The sequence below is a fragment of the Molothrus aeneus genome, chromosome 6, assembly GCF_037042795.1.
Source record: "Molothrus aeneus isolate 106 chromosome 6, BPBGC_Maene_1.0, whole genome shotgun sequence".
NCBI lineage: Eukaryota > Metazoa > Chordata > Aves > Passeriformes > Icteridae > Molothrus > Molothrus aeneus.
The window spans coordinates 17,282,208-17,297,374 of NC_089651.1; the positions used below are offsets into that span (position 1 = coordinate 17,282,208).

General features: G+C 45.2%; 1 protein-coding gene across 4 annotated transcripts in view; it reads right to left on the minus strand.

The window, feature by feature from the left end:
- Positions 1-11,189: 11,189 nt before the first annotated feature.
- The window catches only part of AP2A2 (adaptor related protein complex 2 subunit alpha 2), a 44,351-nt gene continuing 40,373 nt past the window's right edge, over positions 11,190-15,167 (minus strand). For all 4 annotated transcript variants that reach the window (XM_066552904.1, XM_066552902.1, XM_066552901.1 and 1 more), the window contains 2 exons: positions 14,630-14,764; positions 11,190-13,873 (listed from right to left, as the gene is read on the minus strand). In XM_066552904.1, coding sequence (XP_066409001.1) covers positions 13,796-13,873; positions 14,630-14,764 — 213 coding nt within the window. In that variant the 3' untranslated portion in view covers positions 11,190-13,795. The remainder of the gene's footprint in view (positions 13,874-14,629; positions 14,765-15,167) is intronic.

The window sequence follows — 15,167 nt, forward strand, 5'->3', positions numbered from 1 at the left end:
CCCAGGGCTTCTTCCCCAACAACCAGTGCTGCAAGGGAGTCTCCTGTCACAGAGTCCTCTGCTCCCACCACAGCCAAAACCAGCACGCTGCCATTGCCTGCTTCTTCTCCCTCCTCAACTGTGTCCTCAACATGGCTCAGCTCTGCACACCCTGGTAAGGCTCCCTCCTACCCATCCTGGTGCCTCCTGCTGCTCTCCCTTTTCCTCTCTTTATTTCTCCCAGAGCAGGTTCCTTGCAAGGTTGTTTTATTTTTTGCTCTCCTTTCGCATTTATTTTTGCATCAGCACGGTGGAATGACCATTCTCTTCATTATGGCCCCGGAAAAGGGCACTCCCATGTAGCCTGGCCTGCCAGTCTTGGAGGGGCAGTCCTTACACAGTTCCTGTTCCTTGAAAGGACATGAACATTCAGAAAGGCCATCTTCCAGGAAGAGGAAGAGAAATCTTGCCCCTAGGAGAGCACCTTGTCCATTTTGTCCCATTCAAGGGGGATGTAAGGAGCAGCTTGTGGACAGGACACAGTTTTAATCCTCCCTCAAATTTGGGAATAGTCACTGCAGTACAGGAGATCTGTCTTTCCTTTTGCTCACAGTCTGAAGCTTCAACCAACCATCTTTGCTTTCCCCTTCTGCCCTCATCCACAACTTATGTGTGCTTCCCTCCTTGCAGCCTTCACGCATGAACAGTCAACTGTGCCACACATCAGGCCACCTGTGACCACGCACAAGACCACAGCCACCACCTCCATCAGCAGCACCTCCAAGACCTCTGTCTCCACAGGAGCCAGCCCACCAAGCAGCACAGGAGTGCCTCTGGAAACAGCCTCTCCACATCCCAGCTCTCCACCTGCCCCCAGCAGCCCGCTCAGCACCCGGCTGCCATCCACTGCCACCACTTCCACAGCCTCCTCCACAGCAGCTCCCAGCACCAGCCCCAGGCCCACACCTACAACCCTGAGGCCCAGGGCTTCTTCCCCAACAACCAGTGCTGCAAGGGAGTCTCCTGTCACAGAGTCCTCTGCTCCCACCACAGCCAAAACCAGCACGCTGCCATCGCCTGCTTCTTCTCCCTCCTCAACTGTGTCCTCAACATGGCTCAGCTCCTCACAGCCCAGTAAGGCTCCTTCCTACCAATCCTCCTATTTCCTTCTGCTCTCCCATTTCCCCTCCTAGTTTCCAGTTGCAAAGGCTGCTTGCAGAGTTGTTTTAATTTTTGCTTACCATTCCCCCTTCTCTCTGCATTGGATCACTGGCATGGCTCTACTTAGGTAGGGCTCTGGGACACTGGTCTCTCCCATGGAGGCTGAACTGCCAGTCTCCGTGGCAATGGTCCTTAAGCTCTCCCTATTCCCTGAAGGGACAGATGCAAATTCACACAGGGTCCTCTCCCAGGGATTGGTAGAGGGATGTTGCCTGTTGGAAGGCACTCCATCCATTTCCTCCCTTTTTAAGACAGAAAACCAGACAGCTTCAGACAGGGCCCACAGTCTCAGTGCTCCCTTTTTCCCAGGGAAGACTCAGTGCAGCACAGGCCTGCTGTTTTTGTTCATATCCTAAATCTGAGGCCTCTGGCCACTACCATTTCAACTTTTGCTGCCCTCATCCTCAAAATCTCTCTGCTTTACTTCCAGCCGCCTTCACCCACAAACAGTCAACTGTGCCACACATCAGGCCACCTGTGACCACAGAGAAAATCACAGCTGCCACCTCCATCAGCAGCACCTCCAAGACCTCTGTCTCCACAGGGAGCAACCCACCAAGCAGCACAGGAGTGCCTCTGGAAACAGCCTCTCCACATCCCAGCTCTCCACCTGCCCCCAGCAGCCCGCTCAGCACCCAGCTGCCATCCACTGCCACCACTTCCACAGCCTCCTCCACAGCAGCTCCCAGCACCAGCCCCAGGCCCACACCTACAACCCTGAGGCCCAGGGCTTCTTCCCCAACAACCAGTGCTGCAAAGGAGTCTCCTGTCACAGAGTCCTCTGCTCCCACCACAGCCAAAACCAGCACGCTGCCATCGCCTGCTTCTTCTCCCTCCTCAACTGTGTCCTCAACATGGCTCAGCTCTGCACACCCTGGTAGGCTCTTGTCTGAACCCAATTTTTGATTCTTTCTGACCAGCCACACAGGTTGCTTGCAGAGTTGTTTTAATTTTTGCTCACTCTTTCATCTTCTTTCAGCTTTGGGACTGTGGTATATGGCCTTAGTTAGGGTTCTGGGACACTGGTCTCTCCCATGGAGGCTGAACTGCCAGTCTCCGAGGCAACGGTCCTTAAGCTCTCCCTATTCCCTGAAGGGACAGATGCAAATTCACACAGGGTCCTATCCCAGGGATTGGTAGAGGGATGTTGCCTGTTGGAAGGCACTCCATCCATTTCCTGTGGAGAGCTTTGTGGATAATTGGCTAGCTGAGAAAGGCCACTTCGATGTGATACTGTTGGATAAGGATAGGGGAAACAAGCTGGGGATTAAGCGACCAGTGTCCAATCACTGACAAAGGTCATGGTGACCTTCGCTGAAACAGGAAGATGGGGGAGAAAATCGCTTGCCAGAAAATGAAGATAGCCTAGGTAGAGTAGCTATAAGAATGTAAACATAGAAACAAAATAATCATTAGAGCATAGAAGTAGGTGTGGTTGATCTAAGTGTGCTTTAACCAATAATGAGCTCAGCTTTTGCAATATGTATAAGCTTCTACACCAATATAAATATGTGTGAGCTATCAATAAACTTTGGGATTTGCTGTTCACGCATATTGTGTGAGGCAATTCCTCCGCCGATCACAACAATTTCCTCCCGTTTTAAGACAGAAACCAGACAGCTTCAGACAGGGCCCACAGTCTCAGTGCTCCCTTTTTCCCAGGGAAGACTCAGTGCAGCACAGGCCTGCTGTTTTTGTTCATATCCTAAATCTGAGACCTCTGGCCACCACCATTTCAACTTTTGCTGCCCTCATCCTCAAAATCTCTCTGCTTTACTTCCAGCAGCCTTCACCCACAAACAGTCAACTGTGCCACACATCAGGCCACCTGTGACCACAGAGAAAATCACAGCTGCCACCTCCATCAGCAGCACCTCCAGGACCTCTGTCTCCACAGGGAGCAACCCACCAAGCAGCACAGGAGTGCCTCTGGAAACAGCCTCTCCACATCCCAGCTCTCCACCTGCCCCCAGCAGCCCGCTCAGCACCCGGCTGCCATCCACTGCCACCACTTCCACAGCCTCCTCCACAGCAGCTCCCAGCACCAGCCCCAGGCCCACACCTACAACCCTGAGGCCCAGGGCTTCTTCCGCAACAACCAGTGCTGCAAGGGAGTCTCCTGTCACAGAGTCCTCTGCTCCCACCACAGCCAAAACCAGCACGCTGCCATCGCCTGCTTCTTCTCCCTCCTCAACTGTGTCCTCAACATGGCTCAGCTCCACACACCCTGGTAAGGCTCTCTCCTATCCATCCTGGTGCCTCCTGCAGAGTTTAGTTTTTGCCCTACATCCCCTTCTTTCTGCATTGGACCAGTAGTATGGCATTACATTGTTATGGCTCTGGGGCACTGGATTCTGCCATGTAGCCTGGCCTGCCAATCTCAGAGGGGACTCTCCTTAAGCTCTGCCTATTCCTTGAAGGGACACCTGCATATCCAGACAGGGTGCTCTTCTAAGAATAAATACTGGGATCTTACCTGTTGGAAGCTACTATATCCATTTCCTCCCTTTTGAGGACAGAAGCCAGACAGTGGCTTCTGGAGAGGACTCCCAAGCCCAGTGCTTGTTTTTTTCCAAGAAATACTCACTACAGCACTGGCATTTCATTTTAAATCCTATCCACAATCTGAGTCCTCTGCGCACCTCCATTTCCTACTCTTGTCGTCATTCACACCTGACCTGTTTTCCTCCTGGCAGCCTTCACTCTTGAACAGTCAACTGTGCCACACATCGGGCCACCTGTGACCACACACAAGACCACAGCTGCCACCTCCATCAGCAGCACCTCCAAGACCTCTGTCTCCACAGAAGTGCCTCTGGAAACAGCCTCTCCACATCCCAGCTCTCCACCTGCCCCCAGCAGCCCGCTCAGCACCCGGCTGCCATCCACTGCCACCACTTCCACAGCCTCCTCCACAGCAGCTCCCAGCACCAGCCCCAGGCCCACACCTACAACCCTGAGGCCCGGGGCTTCTTCCCCAACAACCAGTGCTGCAAAAGAGTCTCCTGTCACAGAGTCCTCTGCTCCCACCACAGCCAAAACCAGCACGCTGCCATTGCCTGCTTCTTCTCCCTCCTCAACTGTGTCCTCAACATGGCTCAGCTCTGCACACCCTGGTAAGGCTCCCTCCTACCCATCCTGGTGCCTCCTGCTGCTCTCCCTTTTCCTCTCTTTATTTCTCTCAGAGCAGGTTCCTTGCAAGGTTGTTTTATTTTTTGCTCTCCTTTCGCATTTATTTTTGCATCAGCACGGTGGAATGACCATTCTCTTCATTATGGCCCCGGAAAAGGTCACTCCCATGTAGCCTGGCCTGCCAGTCTTGGAGGGGCAGTCCTTACACAGTTCCTGTTCCTTGAAAGGACATGAACATTCAGAAAGGCCATCTTCCAGGAAGAGGAAGAGAAATCTTGCCCCTAGGAGAGCACCTTGTCCATTTTGTCCCATTCAAGGGGGATGTAAGGAGCAGCTTGTGGACAGGACACAGTTTTAATCCTCCCTCAAATTTGGGAATAGTCACTGCAGTACAGGAGATCTGTCTTTCCTTTTGCTCACAGTCTGAAGCTTCAACCAACCATCTTTGCTTTCCCCTTCTGCCCTCATCCACAACTTATGTGTGCTTCCCTCCTTGCAGCCTTCACCCACAAACAGTCAACTGTGCCACACATCAGGCCACCTGTGACCACGCACAAGACCACAGCCACCACCTCCATCAGCAGCACCTCCAAGACCTCTGTCTCCACAGGAGCCAGCCCACCAAGCAGCACAGGAGTGCCTCTGGAAACAGCCTCTCCACATCCCAGCTCTCCACCTGCCCCCAGCAGCCCGCTCAGCACCCAGCTGCCATCCACTGCCACCACTTCCACAGCCTCCTCCACAGCAGCTCTCAGCACCAGCCCCAGGCCCACACCTACAACCCTGAGGCCCAGGGCTTCTTCCGCAACAACCAGTGCTGCAAGGGAGTCTCCTGTCACAGAGTCCTCTGCTCCCACCACAGCCAAAACCAGCACGCTGCCATCGCCTGCTTCTTCTCCCTCCTCAACTGTGTCCTCAACATGGCTCAGCTCCTCACAGCCCAGTAAGGCTCCTTCCTAGCCATCCTTTTCCTCCTTGCCTTTCCAGCTCTCATTTTTTCTGTCACTCGACTGATTGTCCCTACCTCCACCGTTTCTTTCAAAAAACACATCCCAGTTCTGCATTTGTGTGGCTGCTTACCCCTCTATTACTTTGCAATTGACCAGTTTGGTTTCCCATTGTATTCCTGGGCTTGTGCACTGGCTCTGCTTGGGACAGAGCTCATTATTGTTCCCAGCAGGTTTCCTGGTACTGCATTTTAGATGTGAGTCCCAGCCAGTGTTGATGGCACATAAGAGCTTTGGTGATTGATCAGGAGTGGCAGCTCCACCCCTGGGCTTCCTCTATTTGTCTTTCTGCCAGCCAGGGAGTGGGCATGGGGTGGTCAGGAATCCATCAGGGACACAGCCTGCATAGCTGGCCCAAAGCCAGCATCCAAGGAGACACTGCATGCCACCGAATATCATGCTGAGCTGTACAGTGGGAGAGTAGGGCAGTTACTGCCAGGTAGCCATTGCTTGGAGACTGGCTGGATATTGGCAAGTGGTGCAACGTGGTGAGTTTTGCATCTCCAGTGTGGATCCTCATTTACGGTGCCTTTGCATCTCTGTATGTGGATCCTCATTTGGTTTTTAATTTCTTCATTTCTGAAATCTGTCTCTCTCTGGATATGTGCATGTGTTCCTGCTTTGGCTTTTCTGATTCTCTCCTCATGTCTGAGCAAGGGGAGAGAAGTGTCCAGGTGGGCATTCCCAATTTGACCTGTGCTTTCCTCCTGGCAGCCTTCACCCATGTACAGTCAACTGTGCCGCACATTGCACCACCTGTGACCACGCACCAGACCACGGCCACCACCTCCATCAGCAGCACCTCCAAGACCTCTGTCTCCACAGAAGTGCCTCTGGAAACCTCTCCAAATCCCAGTTCTCTGCCTGCCCCCAGCAGCCCACTCAGCACCCGGCTGCCATCCACTGCCACGTCTCCCTTCTCTTCTGCTTTGGCCTCAACCGTCAGTACAACATCTGTGCCTACATCCCTGACTACTTCCACATTTAGGTCTGCTGAGAGCACTACACATCCTTACTTCCAAAACACCACATCGACTCCACATGGCAAAACATCTTCATTTGCTGTCCCTACTAGTATCTCTGCCCAGTCTAGGCCAGCATTGATCCCAACTGTTTTGTCTACAACTATTACCTTTGCTCCCCATGTTATCACGACGGCTTCTACAGAGTCAGTTGAACAGAGTTCCCTGCGAACAACAACACTGACCACTGCCCACACAACATCATCTCCTTCTCTCACCTCTGGTCTTTCAACATCCCTGTCCTCTGTTGTGCCATCAACAGTGCCACATGGTAATGTATCTCCATCTCATTTCCTCTATCATGGATTTGCTTTGAATGCCTTTTTTTTTTTGATGAGCATATGAATTTTCTTTATGTATCCTTTGGCTATGATCATGTTTGTATCCATTGGCTCATCTTTTTTGTCCTTTCTGCAGTTACTTTTCTAAAGCTATTGTCTGACGTCTTAGATTTCATAAAGGTTCCCTGCTATTCAATATTTTAAACATTAAGAAGTGTGAGTTAGAGTCTAACAGGATGCACTTCAGGAGAGCCACAGAACCTTCACTCTGTCATCTTAAAAAGCAGTGTAAGAAACTTCTTATTGAACAGGCTATCCCCTCATTACCCTGCAGCCTTCCTGTTAGGTCTCACATGCTTTGCACACTTGGGCATATAGATACAGCATCTTAGTCTACTGCCCAGTTAGTAGTTATCTTATTTTCTAATTTAAAAAATCCCAAAGTCATACCACAGCATTAACTGAGCCTCCCCTGCAATAATGTTCAATAATCTATAACCTTTCTCTCAGCTGAGGACCTGAGTGTGCTTAAAAGATTATTGTGCAGGATCAGGTGTGAGCAGTGTATGAATTGCCTTTACAGTTTTCAACATCTTTGTCTCCTTAATATAAACTTCAAACACTGTCTTTGAACTCCTTGGAAAACTTGTGTTGTCAGTCAGCTTTCTGCTACATAAAGTGCTTAGTGTGGTGCTTCAAGGCAGGGGAAAATACAACACTGACACATAGAATTGTTACCTAACATATAGCATTACACATTCTCCCTAGCAAGGCAAGTTGTGAACTTCTGGCTACCTATAAATATATCCTTAAAATGAGTAAATTAAGCAATTTTCAAATAAGTATAGTTGTGAACCAGAAATAATTCTACCAGAGTGAGCCAGCTGGTTGCTCTCTTTGCATCTCTGTGTTCTCAGCATAGGATTAGTTTTTCCATGCTGGACTGAATATGTACTATATTCTTAACTGGATATTTTTGCTTATTTGTAATTCCAACAACTTCTGTTTTCTTAAAAAATTATTCTTTTCTTTTGTTGTCCTCCAGGGTAAGCCTCTCCTGCAACTTTAGTGCCCAGTTTAAAACCTTCTCTTGCTGTGTAACTCACTTATGACTTGTTAATTATCTCATGCAATAAGAATGGTTTTCCAGGAAACCAAATATGGAGGCTTTGGGCATCTAACAAAGGTCACTCAAGAAGACCAAGATGAATTATAGCAGAAATTTTTTCTTTTTACATTTGACAGAGCGTTGTAGAGAAGTTGAATATGAAGAAGAAATAACTTACAAAGGCTGTTCCACAAATGTCACTTTGAGCCGTTGTGAAGGATCATGTACCTCTTCAACAAAGTAAGGATAATTGAGGCTGTACAGTACTAAAGTTGTTTTCCTTATTTGGTCATCTCTAAGTAGGGAAATTCATGAACAACTGTGCCTTTATAATTCAGGGAGGAAAATGTGGTTAGCATCCACCCAGCAATGTACAATGTTGCTGTATAAACTGGTTAATAGCAACAATAAGGTCATTAATTACACAGGGATTTACATCTAATCAAGGAAGGTCATCTCACTTCCTTAAGTTTTTGTTGTTTTGCTTTAAAAAAAAAGCCAGACATCAATACTCCAGGTTTGGAGAGCTATTTTGTTGTTTTTGATGGTTGGGGGTTTTGTTTTGTTTGTCTGTTTTTTAAAGTGGTTTAGACTATAAATACCTATTTCAAATAGCTAAGATAGTAAAACAAGAAATTTCATCTAAGGTAACTAATGCCACTTCAGTTGTCTCATAACATGCTCCTAGTAGTGTAATTCAGGTACATTTTATAATTACAAGGGCACTATCTGAGCCTGTGCAGTTCTGCTCCCCATTAGGAGAATTTGACAGGAAATCAAGGCTTCAATACAAGTAAACAGTGCAGCAGTATTAGAGTTCAGTTAGTGTGGGGGGGGGAAGTTACATTCCCAACAATCCAAGCCAATACAATGTTCAAGAATGGAAAACAATGAAGGGTTCTGCTTTTGCAGAACTAATTTAGGAACTAGTTTAAATTAATCCTTATGCTAAAAATTGTCCCCTTCAAAGCACATTCAAGCATCCCCCAGCATTTGAAAACTGAGCGTCTGACCTTATATGCTGAGTTGACAAAAGGGCTGTGAAACCTGGAGGAAGACTTTCAGAGTTAAGGTTTGTCTCAATTGCTAAGAAAGTTGTGTTAAAACCCAGTTTTAACTGAAACCAAGAAAACTTTTCTCTGTTTCAAAAGAGGGTTTTCAGAAAAAATTTTTTCCCTTAACTCTCCTTTCCCCATACCTGAGTTCTGGCCTGTTATCGATAGAGTTTTCCACTGACAAAGAGAAAAGCAGAACCAAGGCCAGCAGGAGGCTGAACATGGTCAGGAATCAACAGCCTGAGAACTGCAGTACTATAAGGACAGACTCAAATCCTTACCTGCCTATTCAAGCTCTCACTTCACCTACCTGTGCTGTGAATTCAGCAATTAAGTGCAAGTCTTCTACCTTGTTAGCTGACCTCAAACCCAGAAGTGGCATCATACAGCCACCACCTCAGCTTCCAGCACTAACTGTGCAGTGGGAGAAAGGGGTTTTCCTTGCTCTGTGAACTGCAAAAGGAACACACACAATTCAGCATCTGCAAAAGAGACCTTCTGTAAACTCTAAGTAGTCCAGTGCACAGCTTTAACAAATTTAATCCCTAGGTACTTTACAAATATTCAGAAGGTCAAAAAGAGACCAGGGGAATCAAATTCTATTAGTTTTCCAGTGAGGTCTGAGGCCTAACAGATGATGAGATCATAGAATCACAGACTAGCCTGAACTGGAAAGGACTCACAAGGATCATCAAGTTCATCCTGTTCTAAAATGGAAGGCAGCAGCTGAGTACACCAGAGTTTCTGCCTCATGAGAACTTAAAATGGAATAATTTCCCACATTATTTGTAGTCCTGCAGGTGACAGAAGCATTCGACTGAGGGCTGTGCTCTTTCCTCTAAACATCTCACCATAGGAACGAAAGAAGTTCATTGAAAGAAGTTCACTTGAAAGGCTGTGAGCCTAAAATGCTGTAATCAAATGCCAACTGATTATCCCTCCCTTCCACACAGGCTGGATGTTGAGAAGATGATGGTCATCACAACATGTGGCTGCTGTCGGCCACTTGAACTTCTTAAGAAGCAATTCCAACTGCCATGCCAAGACCCAGATAACCCTGGAAGAAGGCTCACCACAGAAATAATTGCATTTAGTGGCTGTGTGTGTGACTTTGACAGTTGCACACACTAGCCAGACCTGATGGCTGCAGATACCATTTTTTGTAATTAAACCCTGATCACAAGTTAATCCTTCGACAGCTCATTGCTGGGTTCTCTTGTACTGATTACACAGACAGCCTTGCTGTCATGCTGCCTGAGCAGCTGCCTGGACTACCAATGGAGTCACAAGATGATAAATTATTCCTGATCAGGAGCAGGGTGGGGTGCACAGGAGGAAAGAAAGAACAGGCACAGAAATCAAGAACAGGCTGAGGGTGGGGATCAGGAGGTGAGACAAGAAACTGTTTGGCCTTGCTCAGCACGATTTATTCAACCAGAGCTAAAACCTGGCCCATGCACTGGGCAGTATCAGAAATTTAATAATCAAATAAAGTAGAAGGAATTGAATTTGCTAACTTCTTTCTCCTTATTTGACCAATTATTTAAACTGAAAAATAGTCTATTAGGTTCACTACAGTCAACTTGACTCTGTAGAAGAGCACACTACTTGAGTGGGAGAAGGGAAGTGACCTGTTCCCTGCCTTTGAAAGTGGACACAGCATGTGTCTCATCATCCACAGATGACAGGTTTGGAAAGCAAGGTGCTACACAACCCAAAGGTGAATGGTGAGGTTTCCACAAGCACCCTTAGTATGGTGGGACATTTCTAGAAAGGTAACTAATACACACATGGAGCAGCTTTGGGATAAAGCAGGAAGCTGAAGGCATTTCTTGGCAAGAAATGAAAGCCTACACGCGTCTAACAGAATACAAGTGGTTCACTCACAAGCAATTTCTACTTGCTGCAATGCCAGACAACCTTTACATTGTTGCAAGTCATTTGAGAAAAAGCTGTATGATTGCAGAAAAGCTGAGTGCCCTTTTTTCCCTTTCAGCAAATGTAAGAGAAGAACCTGAAGCATACATTTAAAGCTTATGAGGTTATTTAGCAGTTTAGATTACTCTTCTTCTACAGTGCCATCAACCCTGCATCCAATACAGGTGTGTGCTGCTTAGCTCATGTACTTACTGCTGTTAAACACTCTAGAAAGAAAGATTTTACACCTGGGGTTTTTAAAAATAAGAGCATTTATAATTTATAACCAAACAAGAGCAAAATCAAACTCACTTACTGGGGGAGCAGAAATCCATAGACCAGGTAAGACTCCAGTGAACAAACCCACCAGTGCTTCTCAGAGAAGAATCACAGCAATTGTGTTCCACAACAACCATTCCACGAGAATATTTTTTACGCCTTCATGCCCCCAGACAAAAAAAGGACAGTTTCATCACTGGTCTAATCATTTATTTAATCTTAATATGTTCTTCTGATGAATATAGTCTAATATATAGTCTTCTATATGAAAATTCTCCACTTAATTTGACAGAACTTTGTTTTATACAAATAAGACAATCACCATAAATGTTACATACTGGAGTGTAGGTCAAGAATGAACATATGCTACCTGTTTTGCTATTCAGTTATTTTCACATGTCAATGCCTGAAAATACTGCACTTAAAAACAATAACACTGTTTACTGCAGAAATTACTTTGTCTGCTTGACAGGATACATCACTGGTAAGTTAACCATCATTCACAAAAAAAATAAAATCAAGTATTTGTCTTTAATTTGTTCACTTTTCTGCTCATGGCTTCATTGAGCTGACACTGAATACAAAGAGTGAACAGTCATAAGCTTAACACAGTCACCACTGAAAAGACACTTTCCCTTACCCCCCCTCCTTCCCACACTTTAATGCACATTTTAGCACAGCTTGAACCAAAGCAAAGTGAAATAAAGTAGTGCAGTGTCTCAAGGTGTCCTTTAATGAGGGCACAGAACATTTTCAGGGGGACAGATATACAACAGGATTTGGAAAATACAAAAGAGAACCTCCTCCTCTGTCTTTGCTAAGACTCCCTTTAGTTCAGCACATCAGATTTTAACAGAGCAGCCAAGAGCATGGTTAACATAACAGGACTAATAATGAGACACAGAACATCGTGAAGCCAAAACAAAAGGTATTCCATCAGTATTTGCCAACTGCCCAGCCTGACCGCAGGAACCACTCACCAAGATTTTCAATGACAATATTTATGATTTAAGAGTCTTAAGAAAGAAGAATTTGAAAGGCCTTAAAGGGCCAATTGTTCCAGAGAACTTTTGCAAAAAGACCAGGCCTTTAGCCTAGCTTTCAGCCGTAATATCCAGTTACCAGCAATTTCTGGAAAAACAAAACACATCCCCCAAAATCCACACATCACAGCCAAACCTTTGTTCCTCATTTTTCTCTTTTACTCAAGTACAACAGGAGCCTTCAGCCAAACCAAGTGATAATCTCCCATTTACATCATTTAAGCTCAAAGCACTGAAGACAAAAAGCAAGGCACACTCAATCATGGAGAATCCTGTCCCCTGCTGAGAATGGGCAGCATGACAGCAGCCCCATTTAAATGTATTTTCAGTGTCACCACCATGACTCAACACCTTCATTTCCTGGGCACATTTGCCTGTATGTGTTCTGACACAGCAGTCCCAGGCTTCCTTTCAGTGACCATGAGGAAATCTTGACCTGAGGTTCCTTCTCCTGTCAGCAGGAGCTGATTTTGTTCACCATGATCTGTAGCTCTTGCTGACACCAGCTCAGGGTTTCTAAGTGGGCCACCTCACCTGCTTTGGTTTAGCAGCTTCTCTTGCACCTCAAGGCTTGAGGAGCATGAGTCAAAGTTTCTGTCCACTGACTTCTGCAGAGAGGCTGCAAAGAGTTTGATGTGAAACAAGGTACAAAGACTTCGGCTGTAAAAACCTCTAGAAAAGCTAAACACTTTTGGGTTTTCTACTTTCAGTTTCAACAGAAGTTTTCTATACCATGTTGGACATTTTTACCACTGACAGAAAGGAAACTGCTTAGGTGTCAGTTATTCAGCTCTTGAGTCTGAACATTAATGTACGCTGGGGAAAAGATATTGATTAAAATCACATTTTCACCTAAGAGTGCATGCCTTACAGCCCTTCAAGGGCCCATTTCTTCCCACTTCTTTTATACACCACTAGTTTCTGCAGTTAATTGTATCACATCATTAGGACTATTACTTGTCAAGTCTGATGGCAAACAGAAAAAACATGGAACAGAATATTTAACTTCACTGAGAAACAACAAACAAGTATATACTCATTCACCCCCTACCAGAGAAGCTCACCTCATTAATGGAGATAAGCAGGAGGATTAAGAATAGCTTTTGAAATAGTGTTCAATCCAAAGATCAGAAAACATTAGGATGTAAAATATTACAAGATTAATACCTTTAAGACTCTGGTCCTGTGGCATTTTTCAAATACAAAGACTGGCGACTCAACATAAATGTTCACTTTAATCAGATTCAAACACATCTTCAAATCTGCCCTTCCATCCAGTAGACAACTTGTGGCAATGTTCAACTGTACAAAATTTTGACTCTACATTAGCATGGGAATTAACCTTCCTGAGCAGCAGTACACTGTTTTCTTTCAGCTCAGAGCAGAGGAAGTATCTCTTAAAGGTACTGAAGCAGAAGGTTTTTGAGCTATTTTCAGCTGAAATCCTTGATTGCCACAACGAAAACCATTTCCCTTCAACAAGTTTAAAAGCCTGACCTCTGCAAAAAAAGGAGCAAAAGACAGCCCTCCCACCCTTTATGTAACACACATAAAAGCCATTTTTAATGGAAAAGTCACTTCCCTGTACTGTACATTTTATAGTCTTAATTTCAAACAAGGGTCAAGTCCTATTAAGGCAGGGAGCTGGTATTGGTTAACATTGCAGTACTCAGACAGTGATGTACAAGACATTTATTTGCAGTATGATGACAGTGATATAAGTGGAAAAACCAAAACTGACATGGTTAATATTAAAACTGTTCTGACAGCAATTCACATAATCTCTGAGATACAGCTTCTTTACTTGTTCGTAGTGTGAGCCTATACATCTGAAAAAGAACATAAAATACTATTTAAACAGTTTGGCATTAAAGGAATGCACAGTCAACAGTGAAAACTAACAGTTACCTCTTACTTGCTTTGTAAACTTTGTTAAGAAAAAGATCTCATAACACTCAGAGGCAGCAAGCCACTGAGCATCACAGCTTTTTCAAACCACTGGCTGAACCAACCCTATCTTCAAACCCTTGTTGAGAATTACTGTTACTCAAGTATTTTTGGGCTTTAACAGAAAGGTGTTGTCCAGAGTATCTGTTAAAGAGGAGCAAATGCTGTGGAAAAGTCTAAAGACCCTGTACAACCACTTCTTCAGGGAACAGAAGACACAACCACCCAAACCCTATTTTTAATCCTCAGGTTATTTTGGTTAACACCTCTGTCAAAAAAGCTTTAGTAAAAATACTCTTAACATTGTATCACTTGCTTATGCTTTCATCTTTTAGCCTATTACTCTTTTAATCATTTAAAGTAGCAAAAGGAAGCATACTTAATGTGGTCCAAAGTGCACAAGACAGTCTGGAATATTGTAACCATCTCTTCCAAGAGGAAAAGAGAATTCCTCTGAAGAAGCATCTTACCCAGCTGGGCCAGGACCAGCTGCTACAATTTAATTTCTTGTTGGAGTCTGCAGTCATAAGCAGCTATTGCAATAGTGATTTTAAATATCTTAAAGGAGTTTCAGATACACAGAAGTATTTAGTTCAAATGAGAACTTGTATCTAAGCTGGAGACAGTTACACAGATACCTGTGCCTGGAGGTTGGGTTCAAGGCGCAGCAAGCATCCAATCTGAGTGGTTTTTGTGTGTATGATACCAGCACCAACAAAGTTAGCAGGATTGGGATCTACCTCCTCAAGCAGGGCTGATCCAAATCCAATTATCTGTGAAAAAAACCAAGATTTAGATGTGGGGAGAGGAAGACACAAATACCAAGTATACTCAAACTGTCACCATCAAATAGCAAAACAAGGAGGAAATTAATTTTTAAGTCTTTGAGACTACTTCATTACTACAAATTTTTGAAGGCTGACCCTGATAAATGAGCTATTCTGTAAATAAGGCTCTTTTAGAAAGCAACTGAGAAGCAAGTTAAGATTTAACATCAGTCTTCCCCAGTTTTGATACAGCCATTCCTGTACACAGTCACTGTTCCTGTTACACATTCCTGTTACAGTCACTTCTGTTTTGCCTAACGCAGCCAAAAAGTCACTTCCTTTTCTAACCAGTACCTCAAGTATAAATTAAGGCTTGAATTATCTTCCAATTCAGTTTTAAGCAGTGAAT